At 35.5% G+C, this 26,877-nt stretch overlaps 2 protein-coding genes across 9 annotated transcripts in view; both read right to left on the bottom strand.

Annotated features, from left to right (window-relative positions):
- Nucleotides 1-519: 519 nt before the first annotated feature.
- Nucleotides 520-26,877, bottom strand: part of CFAP298 (cilia and flagella associated protein 298) — a 35,103-nt gene continuing 8,745 nt past the window's right edge. Inside the window, exons 1-7 of one of the 3 annotated variants that reach the window (XM_051984966.1) lie at nt 19,153-20,602; nt 13,377-13,544; nt 11,558-11,625; nt 10,639-10,797; nt 4,473-4,604; nt 1,141-1,236; nt 520-795 (exon numbers count right to left, since the gene is read on the bottom strand). In XM_051984966.1, coding sequence (XP_051840926.1) covers nt 685-795; nt 1,141-1,236; nt 4,473-4,604; nt 10,639-10,797; nt 11,558-11,625; nt 13,377-13,544; nt 19,153-19,291 — 873 coding nt within the window. In that variant the 5' untranslated portion in view covers nt 19,292-20,602 and the 3' untranslated portion in view covers nt 520-684. Of the gene's footprint in view, nt 796-1,140; nt 1,237-4,472; nt 4,605-10,638; nt 10,798-11,557; nt 11,626-13,376; nt 13,545-19,152; nt 20,603-26,877 lie in introns of those variants that run through there. The other 2 variants (XM_051984967.1, XM_051984968.1) reach the window with 2 other exon arrangements.
- Nucleotides 23,720-26,877, bottom strand: part of SYNJ1 (synaptojanin 1) — a 119,655-nt gene continuing 116,497 nt past the window's right edge. For 4 of the 6 annotated variants that reach the window (XM_051984958.1, XM_051984961.1, XM_051984962.1 and 1 more), the window contains one exon: nt 23,720-26,707. In XM_051984958.1, the coding sequence (XP_051840918.1) occupies nt 25,892-26,707 (816 nt within the window). In that variant the 3' untranslated portion in view covers nt 23,720-25,891. The remainder of the gene's footprint in view (nt 26,708-26,877) is intronic. The other 2 variants (XM_051984963.1, XM_051984964.1) reach the window with 1 other exon arrangement.

The following is a 26,877-nucleotide window of genomic DNA, read 5'->3' as shown; positions in this document are numbered from 1 at the left end:
GACTTCAAATTCCCAAAAGTCCCCTAGTTTTCCTATCACTGTGCTACTGTTCATGCTATTTGAAAGCCCTTCCTTCTCAGCTGTACCTGGTCATTTTGTCCACTTTCCAACCTTTACAAGTTCAGTTTCCAAGTATTGAAGTCTTCCCTGATTCATATAAATAAAATTTCTCCCTCCTATAAAATGACTATTTTGAATTTTCATATTTTGTCCTTTCACATTTGACCTATGTTTGTAATTTTATAGATTGTGTGTATGTATTAGTATATATTTTATTTCCTACCAGACTGATAAATTCTGTGATGGCAAGGTCTGTATTACATATATTTATATTCCTACCAGAGCTCAGTATGTAGTATGTAGGTATCCAATAAATATTTGTTGAATGAATTAATCTCGCAAGAAAAACCTACTAAACTAGATAAGGATACTAAATAAAAAGTTGTAGAATTAGAAAAATGCAATATTACAAAAAATGTCATAAGCTTTGCTTAAAAATTTAGAAAAGTAGATAAAATGTGAATTTAAAGATTTATTATTCATAAAATTTTTTAGTAATTCATATTTTAACCTCTAAATTAAAAACTTGAAATCTAAATTTTTATCACACAGCTTTTTTTTTTTTTTTTAAAACAGTGAAAGGCCAGTTGAATTTTTAAAACAGCAGCAGCTTAATCCAGAATTTCATCTTGGTCTCCACTTTATATCTTTTACACCATGAAAATGTTTCTTTAAAGCAGTGTTGTCTGCCCATGTAGAGTCTAGACAGGAGTCATCATCATTTTCTTCCAGTTTCTGGGGAGGAAAAATAAAATACTTTACTTGAAGTACTTTATGAAGTGCATAATAAAGTATGAGGAAGAATAAAATATAAAGGTGCTCCATGTTCTCTGGAAGGCTTGACACTGACAACCTCACATTCAGTCCAAGGCTTCTGGAAGATGTAAGGAGGAAGGCCCATTGGCAAAGAAAGACAATTTTGAGCTTCTGGATCTTCCCTCTTCTCCCAAAACTCTGAAAATCTGACCCACTTTCTCCCCAGGCATATTATTTCCTCTCTAATGCAAATGATCTTGGGAAAAGAATTGGCCCACTAATCTTAAAAAGACCTCTGATGAAAAGCAACCTCTTTTGTGTTACCTTGAGTTCTTCCTGCCTTTTGTAATAATACAGCATCATCTGTTTTTGTTCTTCATTGCTTATAACAGGCTCTCGGGCTGGAGCTCCTTGACCTTTCTGTTGAAATGTGGAAAGAGGTAAAGTGCATATTAAAGGAGATGGACAAAACTGACAGGAGTTTTGCCAAGGATATAGAGTTCAGAATCTCCACATTTTTCCCCTCTTCTGTGACCAAGTGAGTCTGGCTTGTCTACCCTTTAATCCCCCATGATTATCTGTATACATCAAAAGATTGAGCCAGCATGGAATAGTGAGAAGGGCCATTTTTCCAAGCATATGCTAATAGAATTATTGTCTAATAGGTAATTAGCCTTATTAAGTACTTGGTTGTCAGATTCAAGCACACTTTTTAAGAATTTCAGCCCTTTACATAAAACTATATGTGCATTGCTGGTTCAAAAATATCATATTTATTATAACTTTTCACTAGTTATAAAGTAACCAATCAATTAAAGTTAAAAATGTATAAATAATAAAATATGGAGGCAGAGCCAAGTTGGCAAAGTAAAGATAGAAACTTGCTGAGTTCTCTCTCAAACCACCCCAAATTCCTTTAAATAATGACTCTAAACAAATTTTATAGCATCAGATCACACAAAAAGACAGAATAAAACAAATTTTCAGCCAAAGACAACTTAAAAGGTCAGAAGAAGGGTCTGTGGCACCAGGGTGAGAGCCTGGCCTTGGCCCCAACCCCAGCAAAGCAGGAATGAACTTAAGAATGTCTGAATCAGTGGCAATATTGGTGGTTTTCAGAACCACTCTGGTGGTTCTGAGACACCACATACAACTTGGAAAGTCAGTAGAATGAAAGGGCTTTGGGAAATCAGCTAACCAGGAAAGGATGTGGGCTGTAATGGTGGCAGCTTCTGGAGGCCTCAGCTCATAGAATAACTCTTTACTAACATTGAGGAAAAACTCCAGTTGCTTTAGCACACTACAACTTACAGCCAAAGTAGAGTGGGGACCCTCCTCGCAGTTACAGGTGGTCACATCCCTAGAAGGATCTCTGAAACAGCTGCACAAAACCCCTGAAGCTTAGGACAATGCACTTTCCACCCTGAAAACAGAATCTACTTTCACAGTGTTAACAGCTGAGTAACAGGATAGGAAAATGAGCAAAATGAGAAAAAATTTTGACAATAGAAAGTTATCATAATGAGAAGAAAAAGCAACACACACACTCAGATGAATATAATAAAGTCAAAGCTCCTACATGCAAAGCTTTCAAGAAAAATAAAATTTGGTTTCAGGCCATGGAAGAGCTCAAAAGGAATTCTGAAAACCAAGAAAGAAAGAGAAAGGAAAAATTAGAAAGAGAATTGTGAGTGGTGCAAAGGGAAATACAAAAAGTTAATGAAAAGGCGACCTTAAAAAGCAAAATTGGCAAAATGGGAAAGGGGGTACAAAAGCTCACTGAGGAAAATAATTCCTTAAAAATTAGAAATGAGCAAATGGAAGTTAGTGACTTTATAAGAAATAAAGATACAATAAAAGAAAACTCAAAAAATGAAAAAATAGAAAAAAAAAAGTGAAATATCTCACTGGAAAAACAACTAACTTAGAAAATAGATCCAAAAGAGTTAATTGAAAAATTATTGGTCTACCTGAAAGTCATGATAATTCTTCAGGAGAAAAAGTAAAAATTCAATGAAATAGAAGACTTTCAAGCACTCATGCTGGAAAGACCAGAGCTGAATAGGAAACATGATTTTCAAATCCAGGACTCAGGAAAAGCATAAGGAAATCATTAGGAAGGGGATATCATAAAGGGCAATAATAATCCTTCCTACATGGGAGGATGATACTTGTAACTCATAAAAACTTTCTCATTATTATGGCAGTTAGGAAGGAGTATATATATACACAGAGGGCACAGGTGTGAGTTGAATATGAAGAGATAATATTTTTTAAAAAGAGGTGAGAGAGGAATGTACTGGGAGAAAGGGAAAGGAGAGGTGGAATAGTATAAATTATCTGCCATAAAAAAGGCAAAAAAAAGCTTTTACAGTGCAGGGGTAGAGAAGGCAAGTGGAAGGGAAGTGAATGAACTTTACTCTCATCAGAATTAGCTTAGGGGGCAGCTAGATGGCACAGTGAATAAAGCACTGGCCCTGAAATCAGGAAAAGCTGAGTTCAAATCCAACCTCAGGCACGTAACACTGCCTAGCTGTGTGACCTTAGGCAAGTCACTTAACCCCAAATGCCTCAGCAAAACAAAAACAAAAACAATAAAACAGAATTAGCTTAGAGATGAAATAACATATACACTTAATAGGAGCACAGAAATCTATCTTAACCTGCAGGAAAGGAGAAGTGAAAGGGGATGTGGGAAGAAGGGAGGGTGATAGAGAGAAGGCATACTGGGGGAGGAAATGATCCATAGCAAAACACTTTTGAGGAGGATCAGGGTGAAAGGAGACAGAGAATAAAATAAATAGGGAAGAAATATAGTTAGCAATGGTAATTGGGAAAAAATTTTGAAGCAAGTTTCTCTGATGAAGGCCTCATTTCTAGGCAACTGTCAAACTTATTAAAAAAATAAATTAAAAAATAAAAAAAAGCCATTCCCCGAATTGATAAATGACCAAAAGATAACTATGTCCCAGAGGGCTATAAAACTATGCCTATCTTTTGACTTAACAATACCACTACCTAGGCATGAATCCCAAAAGAGTTTAAAAAAAAGTAAAAGGACCTATATGTTCAAAAGTCCTCTTCTCAGGGCAAAAAACTGGAAATCAAGGGAATGCCTATGAATTGGGGAATGGCTGAATTAACTCTGATAGGTGATTATGATGGAGTTCTATAAGAAATAATGATAAGGACAGTCTCAGAAAAACCTGGAAAGTTCTTCATGAACTCAAGCAAAGTGAAATGAAGTGTGTGAGGACAAAGTAATAGCAATATTCTGGGATGACTGACTGGGAATAAATTTTGCTATTCTCAGCAATACAATGATCCAATACCATTCTGAAGGACTTAGGATGAAAAATACCATCCATATCTAGAGAAAGAACTGATTGTATCTGAATATAGATTGAAGCATACTTTGTTCTTTCTTTTTTTTTTGAGAGGGGGAGATCTATGTTTTATTTTGCAAGATGATTTTTAGGGAAATATTTTACCTAACTTCATATATGCCTTCTTAATGGAGGTGGGGATGTGGAGGAAGGGAGAAAATCTGGAACTCAAAGTTTGAAAACAAATATAAATAAAGTTGTTTTACATGTAACTGGGAAAAATAAAAATATTAAATAAAAAAAATGAAACATTAAAGCATAAGGACTTACTTGCTGAAGCTTGACAATGATTTTAGTTTTCTCATTTTTCCCCACATAGTCTGAAAGTTTCTGAGTTCTTTTTAACTCCTTTGCTGCCCACCACATTTGTGCTTCCGATTCATCAATGATCTGAAGCCCAGCCTATAATTAAGTAAAAGAATCAGCATCAGGACAAGTTTGTCTTCAAAAAAGAGATGAGAAAATTAATGCATCCCTATGCCCTGTCATCTCTTGTCCTAATTTTTATAGAGGTGGGGAACTATGGTTAAGGAATATTGCATATATCTCAGAACCCAGCTGATATGCTGCTGATTTTGCTAAAAGTGCCTTTTGTTTTGCCTTTTAAAATTCTCTGTTACAAGGAATGGCTCTCTGGAAGGAGACAGATATAGCTGAAGATAACTGAAAAAAAAATATTTTTAAGAAAAGATAATTGGACTGCCATATCATTCAAATGTACATTGGCAAATTTTGAAACACAGCACAGCTTGGCTTATTATTGCTCCAAACAGATATCAGTCTACTAAGACTTTTTTGATAGCATCTAAAACACTCATCTTTATTATTTCACACTTTAAACTCATTGTCATGGAGCATTAAATTCCTGCTTTGGAGTCGCATTTCATTTTAATCAACATTTCTAAAGTAACAGGAAAGATGGAGTATGAAGAAGAAAAGAGTTTTTTTTTTGAAGATCAGAGTTGCAGGTTCAACTCTCATCCCTGTTGCTCCTGAATTGTACGATCCTAGACAATTCACTTTACTTCTCTGTGGTATGTACTGCTCCCTACCCTCCTCCTCCTTGAGGAGACTGACTTTGGCATATTAAATAAACCATGTTTTACTATTAAGAGGAGAGAAAGATTTCCCCTCCCTTATCCCCAACTCACTCGCTATAGGGAGCTTACATGACACAGTCTACAGGACCAACATTCAGCCCTCACAGTTCCTTTATTTTTTTCAACTATAATGAAGCTCAATCATAATTCCCTTCAACCACTCATTGGCTTTGCCACATTGCTGACCTTTTTTTTTAGTCATTAGTAGGACCTGAAATTCAAGACCTCAAATTCTAAAATTTCTTCTAAGTTAAAATTCCTATCCTTCCACTTAACCTACTCATTCCTGGGATCCCTGGCCCTGGCATAATTTTTCAGTCGATCATCCAATTTATCTTTCAAGGGCAGCATAAGATCCAGTTAGTTATTTCAATACTTTTCTCTGGAGGCACCATTTCACATCCCTTTAACTTTCCTCTGTAACTACTTTGCCAATTTTTCATCTAGGATAATACCAGGTTGCCAATCATGGCTGGAGAAAAGCATGAGACCATTTTGTTTGTATTTATTGTCATTTCAGGCTATGCTATTTCAGCTGAGCCTTCACTGTTATTTGGCAATATTTTTATTCCCTTCTCATCTGCCTTCTTTCTTCATGCTATTACATCTATTCTAGATTTCAAGGAGTATTAATTTTGTCCCTCTCTCTTCTAAGATATTTATCATTTTAATTCTTTTCTTTAGAGCTTTTATTTCATTTTTATCTCTTGCTTCATTTCTTCCATGCAGTTCTTGGTTATAACCATTTTTTTTTTCTTTCTACTTACAGTGATTATGGAGTTACTTTCTCCATATAGCCTGAATTTGGGGGCATTTGTAGATGTACAGTAATTTTTAATATCAGCCAGTAGTCTTTCTGATTAACCTATCATTCTAGTTTTATTTCATCAGTTGGCATTTTGTTCTTGGGCCAGGCTCCATAACCTGCTGTGGATTTAGGTAGAGTGGTTGCTCTTGTTTGATTTTCCTCTAGGTTTCTTCATCGATCCTACCTCACTGATTAGCCACCTCTCCTCTCCTTCCCAACTTGGATCTTAGAGGTCCTAAGTGCTGGAGTTTCAGGACCTTTTCTAGCATCTTAGGTCAGAGTGTGAGGGAATCTCAGAATCTCTGGACACCTGGCTTATCCTGATCTGAGAGTGCCATATCCAGACTGATTGTTGCTACTCCTGGTAATTTCCAAAGTATGCAGCATTTACATATCCAGGCCAGAATATTTGCAAACAACAAGATTGGTTTGATGAAAATAATGAGGAAATTCATAACCTGCTAAATTAAAAAACCCAGTAACTTCACAGGGTTTATCAAAGGATAGTGCATGTGTTTCTAAGAAGGCTGTGGTTAACTCTATCAAAAGTAAAATGCAGGCAAATCTTAAGAGACAGGATTCTTGGCTCAGTAAGAAGGTAGATGAAATTCAGTTTTATATTAATAGTAATAAACCAAAGTACTTTTATGTTGCTCTGAAGGCTACTTGTGGCTGAAAACTTATGGTGCATTTTAACTACTCAGTGCTGTTAAATCACACTGATTAGTGATAAGACAAGATCCTGGAGATATGGGCCGAACACTTCCATAGTGTTCTCAACAGATCATTATCAATCAATGTTGAAGCCATAAGCTCAGGTTGAAGCCAATATCTCTCTAACTAAACTTCCAAATGGAGAAAAGGTTTTGTCATTAGATCCTTTTGTGTGGCAAAGTACCCAGTATTGATTCTATTTCGGGTAAGATTTAAAAAACGGGAGTCCACTGCTCATATATAAAAGGTGACAAATTTTCTGAGTTAATATGACAAGAGGAAGTTATATCCCTAGGAGTTCAAGGATGTCTTTTTTTGGGAGGGGTCCATCTATATGAAGGAAAAGGAAATAGGTTTTGTGAAAATCACAGGAGTATCTTTCTCTCAAGTTATTGCCAGAGTCCTCCTTAGTAGGTTAATCTTTCACCAGAAAAATTATTATCTACCTGAGAGCCTTAGTGGCTTTCAGAAAGAGCCAGGGAATGATTGATATAGTGTCTGCCTAACAACTCCAGGAGAAATACCAGAAGCAGAACAGTTGTGAGGACTTATAGACTATCAGAACAAAATTTGGTTGTCCAGACAGGTTTATTAGTATTGTATATTGGTTTCTGGACAGCAAGCCTGTGCAGGTTCTGGATAATGAATAATGCTCTTGCACTTTCCCAGTCACCAGTGGAGTGAAACATGGTTATGTACTTGCTCCTTTGCTTTTTAGCATAATGCTTTCAGTAAAGGTGTTGGATGCCTTCAAGGAGGATGAAAATGGCATCAAGGTATTGATGATAAAGTATTTAATCTGAAAAGATGACCAGGCCAAGACTCAAGTGGAGGAAGAGTAGGCATGCAGCCTTTTGTTTGCAGATTTGTTTGTCCTCAGTGAAGCCTCATTTTTCTGCTGCCAGTGCCAATTCTGGCCTGATAATTAACACCAAGAAAACACAGGTTTTTTTACCTACCAGAACTACATATGCCATCCATACATGGAGCCATTTGTTAGAACAAATGGAAATAATTTGAATACTCTGGCTAAGTTTACTTATCTTGTCATTATACTTTCTAGTGACGTATACATGGATGATGAGGTTAATGGATACCATTAATAGATAGATGGTAATTGCCAGAGTAACCTCAGTATCTAGGAGGCTCCAAAGGAAAAGAAGAGGCATTAGACTGCCTAACAAACTGAAGATTCAAATTGTGCTGATCTCATTGTTGTAGGTCCATGAAACCTGGATAGTATACTAGCACCATGCCGGAAACTGAACCACTGCCATTTGAATTATCTGAAGAAGATTCTGAGGATCACCTGGAAAATTAAGGTAAGGAACACTGAGCTAAACTGCCAAGCATTCCAACTTAACTACAAGGCACAATTTTGATGGGCTGTGCAAGTTGTTTGAATGCTATAAATGTTTGTCTAAAAAATTATTTTGTGGAAAACTCACACAAGGCAAGTATTCACATGGAGGTTGGAAGAATTGATATAAGGACATCCTCAAGGTCTCTCTGAAGAACTCTGGAATTGAACTGAGACATGGGAGACACTAGCACAGGAATGGCTAGCATGGCATATCTGTATATATTCTATGAACAAAGCAGAATTGCAGTAGCTCAAAAGAAACATAAAATACACAAATTTAGAATCACTGTCCACTCCAAATATTCATATGGATCATTTGTAACTAACCTATGGTAAAGCCTTCTTAGCTTGTATTGGTCTCATCAACCCCAGTCAGACATACCATACCTTGACTTCAACAATAGTGATGTCATTTTGGTCTTTTTTGAGAATGGGCAACCACCAGATTGTTTCTAGGGTCTCCAATATGGGTTTCTGACAATCCTGGGGACTTCTGAAACACTATGATGTTTTTTCTAGACACAAAGTCTTGCAGGCAACATGTGTTTGGCTTGTTATATTTACTGACAGATCCCTTCTCTATTTTCCACAGATTTAAAGATGGCTTTTTGTTCCGCTTCGGGTGAAAAAAGATACTTACTATTTTATTGGGTTTCTTAATCATCATTCAATCTGGTGAGAATATCAGGATTTTTCTGGAGTAGATATACAGGAGGTAGGCATTGTGCCTCTGTTTAGGAAGGCATCATCTTGGCCCAAAGTCTGTTCCTTTAACTCTCAATGGATGACTTAGTTTCTTACTTCACTGAGAATATTGCAGTCACCAATTTTTATTTTACCCTTTACCAACTAAAAATAGTGTGTTTCCTTCACTCATCTCCTCTTTGTTTCTTCTAATTTCAGAGGAAGAAAAGTTCCTTCCCTCTCCCCTTGTGCCTTTGGTCCCAGATTACTTCTATATTCCATTAACCCTGTTCACAGCCAAATTCCTAGAAAAAGTAGCCGTAGAAAAAGTAGCCGTAATTCACTGTCCTCAGTTTACCTTGACACCTTTGGTCTTAAACAATGTGGTTTATGCTCTTACTCCTATAGTACAACTTTTCTTTCAAAGGTAACCAATAAACACAAAATGGTAAACTTCAATGGCATTTTCTCAATTTCTTCAACCCCTCAGAAGTTGACAACAATGCCTACATTTCCCTTGCTGAAATTCTTCCCTCTTGTTTTATTCTGTTTGTCTATTTACCTCTAATTTCTGCTCCTGCAAAGGCATATTCATTTTCCACTCCCTATCTATATTTTTTCAAGATTCTCTTTTATGAAGACTTCTTTTTCTCCTGAATTTCTGATTAGCCAGGCTTCAAATCTTGGAATTCCTCTGATGACTCCTTTTAAACCCCCCCAAACACCTAGTCAGTCACAAAGCCCTAAAGATTCCAGTATGAGTTATTTGCTGTTATCTCTTCTTTCTATTCCCCATTCCTTTCTATACCACTGTCAGACACTCATGATCTCTTGCATAGTTTATTCCCATAGTCTCTTGGACTCTCTTCTTGTCCTCCTCCTTCAATCCATTCTCTGCACTGCTGCTAGAGTGCACAGTTCTGCAAAAGAATGCACAGTTCTGATCAAATCATTAACTCTTCTGCTCAAAAACTTTTAATTGTCCAGAATGACCATACTTACCTTATATTCCAGTTTAACTGAACAGGTTGATATTCCCCAAACACAAACTATACTGTCAATTTTTTTTTTAGCTTGAAAAGCTCTCCTTTTACCCCCATTTCTGGCTACTGAAATCTGATCCACTCTTCAAGGTCTAGGTCAGATGCCACTTGTATAAAGACTTTCCCAATTCCCTTAATTGGGATTAGTTTCTTCTAATCTCATTCTAAATTCTAGTATGCAGTTTATAACTCTTAGGAACTTATCTCAACTTAATTTGTATTATGGATATTTTATTTTATTTTTTTTGGTGTGTGTGTGTGTGTGTGTGTATCTCTCTTCTATTACTAGATTATAAGCTTCTTCACAGCAAGGGACAATATCTTATTTTATATATATATATATGTACACGCACACACACAGACACATTTATAGCAATGTATATAACAGATGTTTACTAAACACATGTTTAATGAAAGAACAGAATGTTCTCTTGCCGTACTAAATTTCTTCTGACTACATATTCAAAATGAGCCAAAAGTCTTGAGGCTGTTTTAGGTGTAAATTAGTATTAAATAAATAATTATTCATAAGTATTAAACCTTAAAATTGCAGTGAAGACAACTTGTACTTCAGAAGTCAAAATGAGGGACTTTTAAGCTCCTTCCAAGTATGGGATTATAAAAAACAATGTATAAAGCATAACTTAGCTCCTGTAATTTGTAACTCCATTTCCTTTTTTTTTTCAGAGAAAATGAATCTGTCTCAGACATGATAATTACATACCTGAATCCCTGATAAATCTTCTTTATTCTCAAACTCCATTCTAATTGGATCATATGGTGGCAAACCCATTGGATAAACAATCATTACAGCTCCTCGAAGTTGGTCCAGTGCATCTTTCACCATCTCCATAGTAACACATACGTTAGCTTGTACTTGTTTCTGAAATTGAAGAAGCACAATTATTTATGCAAAATACAACTATAAACAAAACCATTTCTATATTTTCATTACATTTTGTGCTAAAAAAAAAATCCCACAGTTCCATTAGGAAAAAAAAGCCTTTTATTTTCTTCCTTTCAGATTCTCAAATTACCCATTTTTCTCAACTGGAAAACAAATCCATACTAATATTAAGATGAATGTCTCTAAGAACATATAAGAATAATCTATGGGCATATTATTGAAACTTCTCATTACCACCTATTTTAAGTAATTAAAAAAATATAATAATTTATATTTGTCTCACTTATGAACTACAAATTTACCAAATAACAGAAGTATCTCTAAACTGAAGGGATTGGAGGATATGGGATAAACAGTTACAGGAATAAAAACAATAGGCTAGGGAATACCCCAAACATGTTTTGAAATTTTTTTAGTTTTTAAAAAAATTTTATTTTCAGTTCCAAATTCTCTCCTTCCCTTAATTCCTTTCACAATCCAATGAGAAGGTAAGACATATGGTATATATTATACCTTTGAAGTCATGAAGATATAGTTTCCCCATTAGCCATGTTATGGGGAAAAAAAATAAGAAAACTAAAAAAAGTGAAAAAACTATATACTTCAGTATGCACTAAGAATTTGTTAATTAATGAATATTAATACCCATGAGCAAAAAGTAGATAAACCCAAAAGCTGGGTACCTTTGGGAACATTTCAAATTGGAAGGGTTATTGGTACACATGGCATTCATTACCTTAGATATTAATGCCTTAGCTTCTTCTACAGTCTTCTTCAAAACTTGCTTCATTTTTTCATTTGGAGCTTAGAAAAAAGAGAAGTGATAAGATTTTATGATAAGTTTCAAATATGTTGCATGCTTTAATTCTAACTAGTGGCAATCTGACAGCAAGTTTAATGATAGGCAATAAGTTTTAGTAGTGGATTCAAAAAAGTGCTATGTTAAGGACATTAGCTAGACTATAGTAGCTGTAACAACAGAAACTCTTCATAATTATATAGTTTTCTGCAAAATGACAAAATTTGATATAGAAAATTTATAGGCTAAAAAATTGCAAGCAAAGAAAATTTTAAAAGGCAGTTTAAAATTTTTTAGTTAAGAAACCAAGAGATATGAGAAAACCAAGTTGAACCCTCATATATTTCACCAATAAATTGCATACTGAAAGTATCTGACATGAATTTTACCCGCCAAAGCTAATAGTCAATCGAAAATAGTCCCTGCTGAAAGACTGTAAAAAATAAGTTGTTATAACAGGATTTACTTATGAATTCATATCTTTTTGAATTAAACTTCTTTGTTCTAGATAGCATCTATCTTGAATAGAGAGTAGGTTTATAGATTGAACAGATGGAAACTGAAAGGACACAACAATAGCACCCTCCAGCATAATGTAAACTTTCAATCAGAGATCATTTTTCATTTCCACCATTTCAGCAATAACTTCAGCTTAGTACAATGTCACAGTACACAGCAGGAACTTAATAAATATCTACTGAACTAAAACGCTTTCTACCATTACCAGTTTTCAGGGTCATTTTAGGTCTTAAATTCTTTAAAAGGACTATGTCTTCAATTGTCACAACTTTCTTAAAACACAGTATTTTTGAATATGCTACGTACACAATAGATGTTCAGCAAATACCGGAGTGGTTAAAATGTTTCTAAATTCAAAGTTTACATATAAAAATCCTAATTTTCACAAAGAAATTGTAATCTAGTTGATATTTTACAATTTTATGTCTCCATCTCTCATATATTAAGAGGATAACTGCATTGCAGACATGATTAGGGATTATTGAGTCATCAAGTTCTAGGTTATAGAGAGATATGTTTCCACAAAAAAGTGGGGCTAAATATATTTATAGTCTTCTTTCTGTTTATGTACATATAAAAAAGCTATTTAAACAAAATCACACTTCTGCAAATTTTAACAGAATTCAAATCTCAACTGAGGGAACTGAGTGTGGATCATAACATAACATTCTCACTCATTTTGTTGTTCATTTGCATTTTGTTTTCTTAGTCATTTTCTTTTCCTTTAGATCTGATTTTTCTTGTGCAGCAAGATAACTGTACAAATATATTGGATTTAATATATATTTTAACATATATAACACATACTGGATTACTTGCCATGTAGAGGAGTGGGTGTGGAGGGAGGGGAAATTTGGAACACAAGGTTATGAAAGGATCAATGTTAAAAAATTATCTGTGCATATGTTTTGAAAATAAAAGCTTTAATAATTAAAAAAAAAAGAATTCAAACCTCAAAATTTCCCCACTAAATTTTGTTCCACATTACATTTAAGACATAGCTGTCATTCTATTGTTAAGAAGAACTCCTGAGCTATCCTTAAAAGATTCCTGTGAGTTATCAAATTGGTGTTGTAGGGCAAGAACACATAAAATTAAGTCTGTGCTTGTGAATCTGTTGAAATGTTAAGACTACTTTTCAATCGAAAGATAATAAAATTCTACATTTTCAAATTAGCAATATTACCCAAACTTACTCAAATACAAAGAAGAAAAAAATTATTTATGGCTTATTTACCATGGCCATTTCTTCGTCCAATTTCATCCTTCTTAAACACTGAGCCCCCACTTGGTACACATTTTTCAGCCCATTCATCTTTTAATTTCAGTTCTTCAATTTGTTCATCTGTTAGACCTTGCATATTAGGAGGCAGAAATATGCCATGTTCTGCGAGTTCTTCCATTTCTTAAAATTTGGACAAAAGAGAAAATATTTCAGAGCTATATTACTATCACCACCAAGTATCTGAAAAACATAGTAACTAAAAAACTATCAGATACAGTCTTATTTAGTTTCCACAGTAACATTATGAATTATCACTGCTTTCATCCTGCATTTTACAAAGGAAAAACCTAAGGTTCATTGAGAATAAGAGATAGTTAGGAAATGGCTGAGCTAGGACTGTAATCAAGTTCCTTAAACCCCTATTGAAGAGTTCTTTCCATTTATTATCTTGTGAATGTCTTTCATATAACATTTTTTAGAATTCTAGAGCTGGAAGAGAATTTAAAGATCATACAATCCAAACACTCACCAGCATATGTTGGAATTTCCTTGAGAATATATCCAGCTCTTGCCTGAACACTTTATAACAAGGAATTAACTATAATTTAGTAAGAATACAAATTTATTTTTGAACAGCTCTAATTATTATAGTTTTTCTTAAATTGAATCGTAATCTCTCTATGACTTGCATTAATTGGTTTTAGATCAACAAATTCAACAAATATTTACTAAATACATACTAGTATAAGTCACTTTTTAAAGGTACTAATGAAACAAGGACAGATATGATAATTATTCTTTTCAAGGAACTGAAAAATTAATAGGGAGGGAAAAGATGTATACACAAATAATTATATGGAGAAGAAAGCAAGAAATACAAAAGAGAATGACTAGATTCGCTAATAGCCCCTAAATAGCATTCTAAAAGGTACTATTTAGAAATGTAAGGAGAGACTCCCACCACAAAGGTAATGGGAGAGAGATAAGATAGATAATCTCCAATTATTTCCCTCAAAAACAGGACAGAGACTTTTAAGAGAATGTAAACTTCAAAAGAGCATCATCTTATAGAAAAGAAAAATGTACATTCAAAGAAATCAACAAAGTAAAAATACTCCAACAAAAAAAAAAAAATAAGGATTTAAAAAGTCATACAGAAGAAAGAAAAAAAAAAAAAAAAAAAAACTATGGTCCCTGAAATAAATATGTATTATAGGACATAACAATCTGGATAAGAAACATATCAAAAAAAAAGGAAAAAATGACATCAGTGAAGAAAGAACAAAATAAAATGACAATGAACTATTTTTATTGAGTTAAAAATATTTGTGGAAAATAAAAACAAAACTGTAAAAAGAACTGTCATGTTACAAGGTAAGATGGCAAAAACGCCAAGAAAACAGCAAAACAACTGCAAGAAACAATACAACTGGTGCTTGAAACTTTGTCAAACAAAGATGATGAAAATAAGAGGATAGAACTCTATAAGATAGAAAAGCTTTGAATTATCAGCATCCCCAAAAATGTTTAAGGGAGTGTTTTAACAAACTGTGCAAGAAGTTCCTAGAATTAAGATAGGCTACAATGCAACAAAACCTAAATGGCACCAACAGGAATGAACCCCAAATTTAATTCATTCATATGTGATAGAGCACTATCTTCCAATTTAGACAATCAAAGAATAGTAAAGAATAAGAAAAAATCACACATTAAAGAATGCCAAACTGATGTGTGGAAGATTTTTCACTCAAGATGAAGGAAAGAAAAAAAGCAAAGGCACAGACAGGAAAGGTAATGATCACAACAACAGACTTTTCAAAGCAGGCTAACTTGACTACAATACAGCATGAAAGGAGAAAAAAAAAACTTTTAAGTACAACTTAAAGTTAGAAAGGGAAGCCAGAGTCTGGATATAATAAAAAAATTATGTTTTATTCTGGTAGTGGAGGGGTATGGTCAGCATATTATTCAAATAAGTTTACTAATGCAACATGAATAATGTACTGGAGAGGAAAAATAGACTGTAGGCAAGAAGATCACTTTGGAGGGTATTATAATAGCTCAGATAAAAAGAGATGAGGGCTGAGTATAGCAAGTGTAGTAGTGTAGTGTAGGTATAAATATAAAGGACAGAACAAATGTGAAAGCTGTTAGAGAAGTGTAATCAGTTGAGGGAACTAAGAAATGCTTATTCTAGAGAGGGGAAGACTAAAAATTTGACTACCAAAGAGAGTTCTATGAACAATAATTAAAGATTTTTTACTTCATGTAGAAATTAGTAAATATACTTGTCCAAAAGTGTAGACTGCCTGATAAAGATAGTTAAGTTTCCAATCGATGAAAATCTTTTGAGTGGAGGTTGAATGGCTATTTAGAAAATATATTACCATCTGCTTTGCTCTCAAATCCTAAGGACTACTGAATGCTTTCACCTGACTTGTGGCTGAATCTCCTAGACATGCTCCTCCTGAAGAAGGCGAATTCCTTGAGAGAAGAGATTCTACTTTTCAATTCATAACCCTAGCATTCAGCACAATGCTCTCTGCATTTACAAAGTACTTACAACATGTTTTTTCATCCATTCATTTGTTGGGGAGGTTAGAAAGATCTCTATTCAGATTAAAGACTGGAGTAATATTTGTGCTCCCTTCCAACTCTGAAATTCGTGACAGGACTTGGCATCTGATTAGAAGTTGAGAAGGAGATTGGAGAAGGGTGACACAAAGTAATGTCAGTATCTTGGAGAATGGAAACTTGAATGATGATGGTAACACTGACAGAAAAGGGGAAATAAGGAAGAACAGGAGGATCCAGAGTCACAGAGAGATACAGGATGAAGGTCTACTAGTCAGTTAGCCATGTGATATCAGGGGAAAGAGCACCAGATGTGGAGTGAGAGGACTTGGGATTTAAAGTCTAGTCCTATCACTTTTCCTGCATAATTCTGGGATCTTTCACTGCCATAGCACCTCCTTTAGCCCTGTTTTCTCATTTGTAAAATGAAGGATTTTGTATTCATTGGTGACTGAGGTCTTTTCCAGCTTTAGATCAATAACCCTATGATGATCCTAGTTTAGGCCCTCTTCATTGCTTTACATGGATGATTGTAACATCTTTTTGATTGAGCTCCCTACATCAAGTATCTCCTCCCCTTTATGATCAATCTATCTTGCAACCATTAAAGTCATCCAGAAGCATTTATTAATCATGTTGTCTAGATCTAAAAACTGGGAATACAAATATAAGCAAGAAGAATGGCAGTTCCTGTCAGTGAAGGGCTTATAAGCAAAGTACACAGAGAAAAAAACAGCACCTAAAAAGAAGCGGAAAAGAGTAAGGAGAGAAGATGAGAGAGAAGAGAGTCAAAGTGGAACCTCAGAGAGAAAGGCTGGCCTCTTTAAAATGAAGGTTCTGGGAGAACCTAACCAAAAAGAGGAAGGGCTGCAAAGGGCAAGTGATTGATGTTTCAGAGTGAGAAAGTTAATGGATCATAATGTAAATCTTGAAACTCAAGAGTAGAACTCAGTGAGGAAAGGGGTGATAATGATATTTCTAAAGCACAGATGACAAAAAAGTCACTTCCCTGCTCAAGAAGCTTCAGTGGCTCTCCATAACTTCCAGGATCAAATATAAACTCCCCTCTTGACATTTAAAGCTATTTATAATATGGATGAAACTAACTTTTCCTGTTTTATTATACATAATTCCTCTTTCAGTACACTATGGTCTTATCAAAGTGGTCTTATTATAGTCCTTACACACACAACACTACCCCTTCTAGTTCTCCCCCTTGCTAGAAAAAGCTTGTTTAATTAAATTGAATACAATCAATACTAAACAATCAACAACTACAATTAATCATTAGAACTATATTTTCCCATTTGATCTCAAGACACACTTTAGTCAAATATCTTGCTGAATCATTTGGTCTCTGCTTCAGTTCTCTCCCCATGTCAATTTATTCTCTCTTCTGCTGGTAAAATGATTTTCCTAAAACATAAAAATGACCATATCATCTCCCTATCAATAAACTCCAGTGGCTCCCTACTAAATTTAGGACCAAATACCAAGCATTTTGTTTAAGGCTTTTCACATGTCCCCTTCTTAACTTTTCCAATGTTATTACATTTTATTCTCTTCCACAAATGCTATGATCCAGCCATAGTGCGTGCATCGCTGGACTCAGGCCTTTGCACAGTTGTTCCCCATGCCTAGAATACTTTCTGGCCTTACTTCATGACTCAGCTCAAGCACCACTTTCTGCCAAAGGCCTTTCCTGTTCCTCTCCGCTGCTAGAGTTTTCCTCACCATAGTTACCTTCTGTTTGCCTTCTACATATCTTGCACATATGTGGCTTCAGAAGGTTTTGCTAGTGAGGAAGAAATCAGGGAATCTCAGGATCTGTCTGACTTGGAACATATCCCTACCACTTTTAGCACATTTGCAAATTTTGAAAGGCATGTCATCTCTCTAGTTATTCTCATTTAATACTAAAGACCTTAAACAGCAAAAAGCCAAGCATAAATCCCAGGAGAGAAGCCTTCTACTAGAGACATCTTTCCAGGACAATGTTGAATTCTTCTGGCCAAGCCATTCAACCACTTCCAAATCCATCTATCATCTACTCTACAGCTCTTTATCTTGTTTATAAGAACAGAATAAGAGACTGTAAAATACTTTGATGAAATCTAGATAAACTTTATCTAGAATCCTGCCCTCTTCAACGAACTGAAGAATAAATGATTTGCCCAGAGTCACACAGCTAAGTGTCTGGGGCAGGATTTGACCTTCCTGAGTCACTCAGCCACCATCAAACTTGCTTGAACTATTCCTTTAGTACAACATACTATCTCCTATCTTAACAAAGGTAGTCTCCTAAGCCTGGAACATTCTCCCTCCTTATCTCTACTTTTGGCATCCCTAGCTCAACTGTCACTGCCAACTTAAGACTTTTCTGACCTCCCACTTCCCAGTTGTAAGTATTCTTCCATATTCATAAAAATAGTATTTTTATATATATTGGTATACATGTTTTGCTCCCGAAGGACCTAAAATCTTTGTTGTCCTCCCCTTCTCCTTACAATCTGACTCAAGCTATAGTGTGTATTTCACAAATGCCTGAATAGAACTGCACTTTCAACAAGGAGTTGAAGCAGTAGTTTTGTGGGTAAAAATTCACCATTAAATCTGTATGATTTCAGTGTGGAAACTACACAACATATCTGAAACTCATCTGTAATTTAAAGTCTAAGTATAAGGTTTTCCTAGCATACTAAAACTTACCAGTTCACAAAGCTGATATATATCAAGATATAGGACTCAAACCAAGCTCTAAAACTAGACTTCTCCATTTATTTTTTTTTGGAGGAGAGGAGGAAATGTATTTAAATAAATCTATATAGACATATAGATTTAATTTATCTATATAAATCTAGATCTTTACATAGATAAATCTGTATGTATACTTTGGCCGGCACTTGTTAATTTTTGTTTACTGTCATAGGGAACCCTCTGTGGGCAATACTGGCTTGCCCCCTAACCCACTCTGAGGTCCATCTGTTCTGCAACTTAACATTTTTGGAAAACTGACTTGTACAAGTCACTTGGTCAATATATATGAGAGACTGCACAAGACGGGACTTGCTGATTTAGGGGCTAGCTCTCCACGCTTTTACTGGGGAGAAAAAAGGAGTCAACAACACAACAGATGACTCCTATTTCTGCGTAGGGTGGAAGACCCTAAGTAGGTTTTTTGCGGGGCTGGGCAAGTCTATCTTGCCGCGGATACCTGAACAGATGCGATCCACCTTGAGCCTCCCATTGTAAATTCTGGTGACCTGCAAGGTGAGCTCCTCCACCGGGGTGCTGCCGGGAGCCTGCAGCAGAAACTGGCTCTCATCGCCCCTCTTTACATGGAGAAAAACCATCACTGCCCCAGGAGTTCTTCTGGTACCGTACAGGATGCCGCGCACGCGCAGATCGGCGTTATCGGAAATAATACCGGAGTTAACGAAAGGCCTGATCTCCTGATTCTGGGGTCAAAGTGTGTCAAAGTGTTGGCCGCAGGAAGTGCAGTAAGAGGGGTTTGAAGGTGCGATCCCCCAATTTGGGGAAGCGAGAAAAGTGTAGAAAAGCGCCACCCGCTCTTCCGGAACTATCGGTTGCTAAGGGCGACCGACTCCAACAAGTGTCCAAGGATAGCGGGAGAATGGGAGAAACGGTGCCCCGCGGAGGCCGCGTCCGCTCCGAGGAAGCCCCTCCCTCCCCTCTGCTTTCGTCTTTCTAAGTGAAGCTGGGATCACGAAAGCCTCAAAACGTTACCACCACTTCAACGTCTCCGAGACCAGGAACTATGAGAACTGCTCCGCACCGCCATCAGGGAGACGCTACCTGACGGTCCGTCGCCTCCCAGATCCCGGAGGTGACGTCACACGAGTGTAACCTTACGCCTTCTCCCCGCCTCCACCTTCTTCTTCCCGCTGTGGCTCTCTTGCGCCGCCCTCTCGGCCTGAGAGCAGAAGCAGGGATTGGCTGCTCCGAGGACCAAGGAGGCTGCAGAAACGCACTCCCACCCTCAAACTCCGCATTCCGAAACCCGCACAAACATTCTCTCCCTTCTTCCCCACGTCCTCGTCGTCTATCAAAGGGAAATAAGAATGACAGCCGCTTCACGGGTCTTCGGGGTTGTCGTGAAGACAAAAGGAAATAACAATATGCTTCATGTTAAGGCACCCATAGACCCGTTCACTTCTCTGATCAAAGCCGAAAATGCGTTTCCCATTTTGTTTTACCTGGCTCGGTTGGTACATTCAATTAACCCCCACGTAGCGGGTGGCTGTGGAGGGAGAAACCTCTCTAATATACTAGTGTGGATTTTTAGATCTACCTCCATCAACACTGCGACGCTCAAAAGAGAGAATGGACGTAGAGCACTTCGCAAACTTTAATGTTGAATATAAATGTCAGTTATTATTTTTAGCCCCCAATTTGTTGACATTTTCATTACCTGAGACTTCTCAGCTGTTGAGCTCAAGCCATCTCTAGAGAGTTAGCAATTCAGGCTTGTGCTGGTAATTAAATTAATATGTAATAAATATTAAACTGGCTCCCGAAACAGTACCGTGCTTTTAAATCTAATGTGTTAACACCTTAAAGCTAGGTATTCAACAAAATCAAGTACGGATTCGTATTTATTACTGATTTTTAAGGTGTAAACGCTCACACTGAATAACGATGGGCTCTCAAAAGCTAGTCAAGACTGGCTCTCCGAGATTGCTGCATATTTTTTTTTCATTTTATTGGTATATTTATACCATATCTGCTGGATTACTAATATAAAGGGGGGAAAAACTTTATGTAACCACCAATGTAGAAACTATATCATTATTTGGTATTTAGAAAGTTCTGACAGTTTGATTATGTTTTGTTTGAAATTGATTTTTCTACAATGCTGAGCATCCAGTTTTTCAAATGAAAAATAATCAATTTGCTGTATCTTTAAATTGGACCTGTTCAGAAACTTTCTGTTTCAGAGAGGTTGCATATTTACTTTTCTCAAAGTTGTCAAAAGAAAACCTTACTGTTCATGCTAAGGATTTCTTTCCTTGTCTTTCTTAACAATTGAGTTGAGTTTTTAGAAATAAAAATAGAGGGAGAGAAGAGGGCAAATAGCCTCTTGGCCAGGCATGGCCACAGTGAAGAGCTATTCTTAGTCCCTTGTTTATGTTAATCTTTCAGGAGAATAGTAAAATATGGGGATATTGAAGAGTCAAGCTAAATATAAGTGGTGATTTCTTTACAATTAATCAGTAACTATTGTTGGTCTCAATACAAGACTTCAAAATGCATGACCATATAGAACTAATCCTATCAGTAGTTGAAAATTTCTGAGAGCAAAACAAGTTTCTTTTTCAAATTAATTACTGAGACCATTTGTGCCTAGCATATAATAGCAGCATCCATGACACAATACAAAAAGGCACCTTAAGTTAGAGGTGGATTTTTTCATGGAGTAATTTTAAATTATGAGGTGGAAATGGTTATCAATATATTTTGGGAGTCTTTAGCAGTGGCAAAATGTGCCAAGTGATATGATTCTTTGGGTTATATTGTGTGTAAGCTTACAGAATTGTTCAGAAGGCAGAATAGCTCCTGCTTCTAGTGTTTTGTAATTGGTGTTAAATAATTCCCAAGCTTTTAACCAATAATCTGCTTTGCATCTGTTTTCTTTCTAAAGTGTAAGAATCATGGTGGCCCTTTCTAAAAGTGATACTTGTTGCTTATCCTTTAAAAAAAAAAAAAAAAAAAAAAAAAAGACTGGCTCTCCGAATTTCTAGTCCCATCTTTTCTTGCGTAGCCTTAATCACCAATGGGTGGTTGCCTCAGACAAACTGAGACCTGGGAAAGATCTTAGTTTAAAAAGGCACAGATGTTGCACCACATCCAGGGCCGCCACCACTGGTCCTGATCTATATCTGGTTACTGGACCCAAATGGCTCCAAAGAAGGTGAGGCACAGCTCCCCCCATCCATCAAATCCAAGCACTTGCTTGTCATGGCATTATTTGATGCCATGATTGATCTTCAAGAACGAAGGACAAATAAAAGCCCCATTCTTTATAAAGTCAATGCTCCTTTTGAATTGGCTGATTTTCAATAAGATCTGATGACACTGACTTAGTCATGGCTTCCTTCAGAACTCTACACTCTACATGGTTTTTTTTTTTTTAGATTTTTTAAACAAACAGTAAATAACTAGAAAAATTAGATATAATGGCCATCTATAACAAGTGGCACGGTATGCCAACTAACTTACTTCGGCTTTAGAACTCCCAACCCCTCCCATCCTGCCATCTCTCACCCCCACCTCCACACAACAGAGTGGTATATATAGTAGAAAGCTGGATTTACTTAGAGATGTTCTAGAACATTTAATTGCCTTGATTTTTTGGCCAAAGAAGCATAAAGTCTGGAAAGCCTTTTAAGTCTGGAAATTGCAACATATAGAATGAACTTGGGAATTTCAATGTCTGATTGTGGAATTTCCAATCTAGTGTGAACCAAAATTCCAGAGGATCAATCCTGTCTGGGTCTAATGCTTGTTGGTGGGGAGCTGTCTTGACACCTACCAACCTCTTTAGCCCACTGAAGTTGCAATGGGAGTATGGAAAGAATATAAAGTCTTTGTCCTGCATCTATTTTTCCTTGACTTTGATTTAAGCACCTCTGTGTCAAGGTTGTGTCTCTCTTCCTGACCAAGGAACAATGAGAGGGGAGCTACATTAAAATATTTGAAAGTCAATGTCAAGGGGATCAGATATTTTGCAAGATTTTAATAAGAATACAATAGCTGTGATGAAAATGCTAAATTTCTCTGTAGGCAGATAATGAATAGAATTTCAACTAAATTGTAAACAATAAACAGGCCCAAAGATACAAAAATTATTAATATACCCTAGTTTTGTTCATTTTATTGTAATAAGAGAATTTTTAGCTTATTTCTTTTCTACATTATTACCTGATCTACCAGTCTAATGACTTTGGGGGTGGGAGAATGTAGGGATTTTGAGGCAAAAAAGATTAAGTGACTTGGCCAGGGTCACAAACCTAGTGAGTGTCTGATTCCAAATTTGAACTCAGGGTCTCTTGGTTTCAGAGCTGGTGCTCTATCTACTGGTGCTCCCTCTTCCTTACAGCCTAATGACTTTCAATAAAGGATATGAGATTTAGTATCCAGCATGAATTATTAATGAAACCACACCAGTTTTTTGTGATCATGTTTTTCTCACTATCCATCCCTTTAATGATTGTTTTTTAGGATTTACCATTAATTCAATCAATATATTACTTATGGTTTTCAAATTTCACTGTTTTGAAAATGGGGAATAACCCATGCTCTTCTCCACAAACTTTCCAAAATCAAAGACAGTGACTAAAAAAACATACCAATTAGTTTTTAGTATCTTGGAATGTAATTATTATCTCCTCTGTCAATTAGGTTGCCTTTTCAAACTTCTTTATGTTCTTTTCCATCCTTCAAAACCAGTTCAGTTTGCCTAAATAATCATGCTTATGTCTAAAAAATAAGAATCAAGTGTGAAATTGAAGGTCTTTCTTACTGAATAAATGGCATGGGGCTCCTTTGGCTATCCAAAAGTAATTTTCTCTTTATTTTTAGATCCAAGGTAGGAATATTTTACTGTTGAATAAGTGGGTTACTACTGTTCACATATGATAAATAAATTTACTTGGTCTCCACTAATTATCACAGAAATTGTTTTGAAAACTCCTGAAAGTATATTAGTATCTGAACTCTTGTTCTAAAATATCTGTTTTTAAGCAAAGTGATCAACATGGTAAAGACAGGTATTTTTAATTAAGATGCCACATTTCACAGGATATGTACAGAATGTCACATACCACTGCATTTTAATATGATAGTTTTGTAAAGTGTATAGTTATAAATAGTGTGCCACATAAGCAATAACATTGTTACATATAAATAGCAACTTACCACAAAGGACAAAGAATTAGTGAAAAGTTTAGTGTTTGTTTCAATTTAGTATTTTTTTAAAGAAATGCTAGTTATTTTGCTAATACACATTATACTATTTTAGCTACTTGCAGCATACCTTTTAAATCCAATAAACTCTGAATTTTTAGTAATCTGCAAACTTGATTATCCTGTTAAATGATGAGCTGCACGTACACTTTAGACTGCACTTTATCATTAGATATCCAACAGGAAGCACTGCTTACAGAATTTTCAATTTGCACTAGCAAAGTTCAAAGAATTGTCTTGCTAATATAGAGTATATCTGAACACTGATCATTACACAGATGTTAGCAGCCACAATTTTAACACGTTAATTCACATTTTGAAGCACACTGCTTATAGTAATACTGCTGCTGAAAATGTACAAATACTATTGTTCAGATAAGAACAACAACAACAAAAAGCACAATATAAAATCCACTAGGGTTTCTTTTCTATTTAACAGCAGATCTTGGCTGCTAAGAGAAGTGTGAATTACTTTTACAAATATAGTATTTTGATAACATTTACGAATTAAGCTGTCTTTTACATAATGTTTCCCATAAGTGTTTTGAATGACACAATCATCTATGCTTTTTATCTTATTTCTGCCTATGACAAACTCTGAAATTATACCAACAAAAGTGAGTCTTACTTTCTTTTCCTTGACTAATGCACATCTTTAAATAAATAAACTGTGACATGGCAAAAAAGGTACTTCTTTATAAACTATGCTTATTTTAAAAAGCATACTAGAGACAATTTAATAAGGTAAAAGATCACTTTAGTTTATATTTGCAACAGAAGTATTATGAAAGGAATTTTCTGCTTGAGTTTACTCAATGTTATCAAAATACCACATTTTGTATAAATTTTGCACATTCATTTTTTGATAAAAGAATGGAAGCAAAATCAATTGCAAAATGGCAGTGCACTGCAGGAGATAAAATCCACAGCTGACTTGGGGCTCCACATTAGTATCCTCTTAATGGGATAAAGTAGTACTGGATTACATCCTCCATTCAAAAGAGCTTCATCAGCATTGAGGTCAGGTGGAAGCGATGTTTTATAACTAAATTAGCAAATATAGCAGTGAGAATAGGTGTGGGGTAAAATGTACCTTAACCAAAAGCAAGGAGAGACTCATATTTAAGACCAGGAGTTAAAATGCTATTAATTAAACTATGCAACAATTGTCTTTCCAGATATTTTCAAAGAACCACAAGATTTTCAAAGTAGTCTGGGTAACCACCCATGGCAGGGAATTTCTGGTTCCACTGAGGTGCTGAAGAGAAACCAATAACTTAGGGGCAGAAAAAAATGAGTTCTTTAATGTGTTTTTTTTTTCTTTTCTCCCAATTTGGGGAAGGAAAACTTAAGAAGCAAGAAATGAAAATATTCCACATAACTGAAATGAAATATAAAGTGTCTCAGTTATAGTTACAATCTTCTTCATTCTATAACAATAGACACAAAAGGGCATTGAAGGTAATTAAAATCTGCCTTGAATCTATGCCATATAAATAAAATGAATTTAACAAATAATGCAAATAATTTGTTATATAATTAAAAAAAATACCTGTCAAATGTTTTTGCAGTATACTTTTGGCAGTTCTTTGGTAAATATTCATAAATATCAGTTTCTAATCTGTATGAAAGGGCTTATGACTATGTCAGGTGAAAATTATCATTTTTTTTTTCATATTCTTTTGAGGGGGAGAATAAGAGATCATTTGAAGAATAAGTAGTATTCCTAAAAGTAGCTTTAAGCATTTTAAAATTGGGATTACTAACTAATTATTTTTGGCTGCCTATCCCAATAAACAAACTCAACTTTATAATGAAAATTATCTTTGTGTATTCCCAAAATATACATATTGAAACTTGTACACATTAAATAGTGGTATTTCATGAAGATATCAGTGCACTTAATTATTGCACATAGTGTAACTTTAATGCCCAATTTTGGGGATATATCTTGCCCAAAAAACCTTTCATCTCTTAACATTATCTTTCTGTAAATCTATGGCTGATGAAGTCTTAGATGCCAAAGGAGTGAAAGGATCTAAAGGAGCTGGAGGGCTAGGCATTACTATTGGGGCAGGAGGCTTAGGTGGTCTTCTTAATGGCAACGTACAAAAAGGAAGAGTTGAATTTTTATTCCAGTCTGAGTCATGAAATGAAGTAGACTGAGTGTCTAGTAAGGGTGAACAACCAGCTGAAATTGCTCTATTCAATTTTGTTGCATTGTCCTGTGTTTTCTGTTTTACACTGAAATTATCTTCCTCAAAAGTTACCCAGTCTTTTGGTTTGAGGCTTTTCACTGCTGAAGATGTGCTCTGCAAATCGAAACTGTCCTCAAATCCATCCTCAGGAAATGAAGTCTTGTTTACATTAGGACTTAGAATATATGAAGAGGCAGAAGGACTGTTATCAGGTTCTTTTCGAGAGAAACAAGAAATTACTTGAGATTTTTGAGAGTCATAACTAAATGGATTTCCAAGAGAAGTTCTATCAGTAAAAGGATTTGTCTTCTTTAAGTTAGTATCAAAAGGGTTTGAGGAATTTTTTCTATTTTCCTGGGATTTGCTCCGAGCTGGGACAGGTGGCATTTCTGGCATGAAATTTTCAGTATCCGAGAAATATGTAAAGCTTTGTGATGTGGAAGGGGACTTAATCAACTCCTTTTCATTTAAAGGTACTGGTAATGTTTGAATATACATCTGAGACTTTGATGAAGCAAACAGATTAAACGAAAGGTCACTGTTTAATGGTGTTTGATACTTAATATACTCTTCATCTGTTTTTATCTGAAATAGAAAAAAAGATGCTGAATATTTCAGATGGATTTTATACTACCTTCCCCCATTCTATTCCTCATATTCTCTTAATGTTCCTCATTTCCTTGTGCCAATTCAGAAATCTGAGTACTAATATAAAAAACTTCCCATGCTTCATTATTCTTTGTGAAATGATGTGG

This window comes from Antechinus flavipes, chromosome 3, assembly GCF_016432865.1.
Source record: "Antechinus flavipes isolate AdamAnt ecotype Samford, QLD, Australia chromosome 3, AdamAnt_v2, whole genome shotgun sequence".
Classification (NCBI taxonomy): Eukaryota; Metazoa; Chordata; class Mammalia; order Dasyuromorphia; family Dasyuridae; genus Antechinus; species Antechinus flavipes.
The sequence above is the reverse complement of the archived record's forward strand: the minus strand, read 5'-3'. Positions and strand labels throughout refer to the sequence as shown.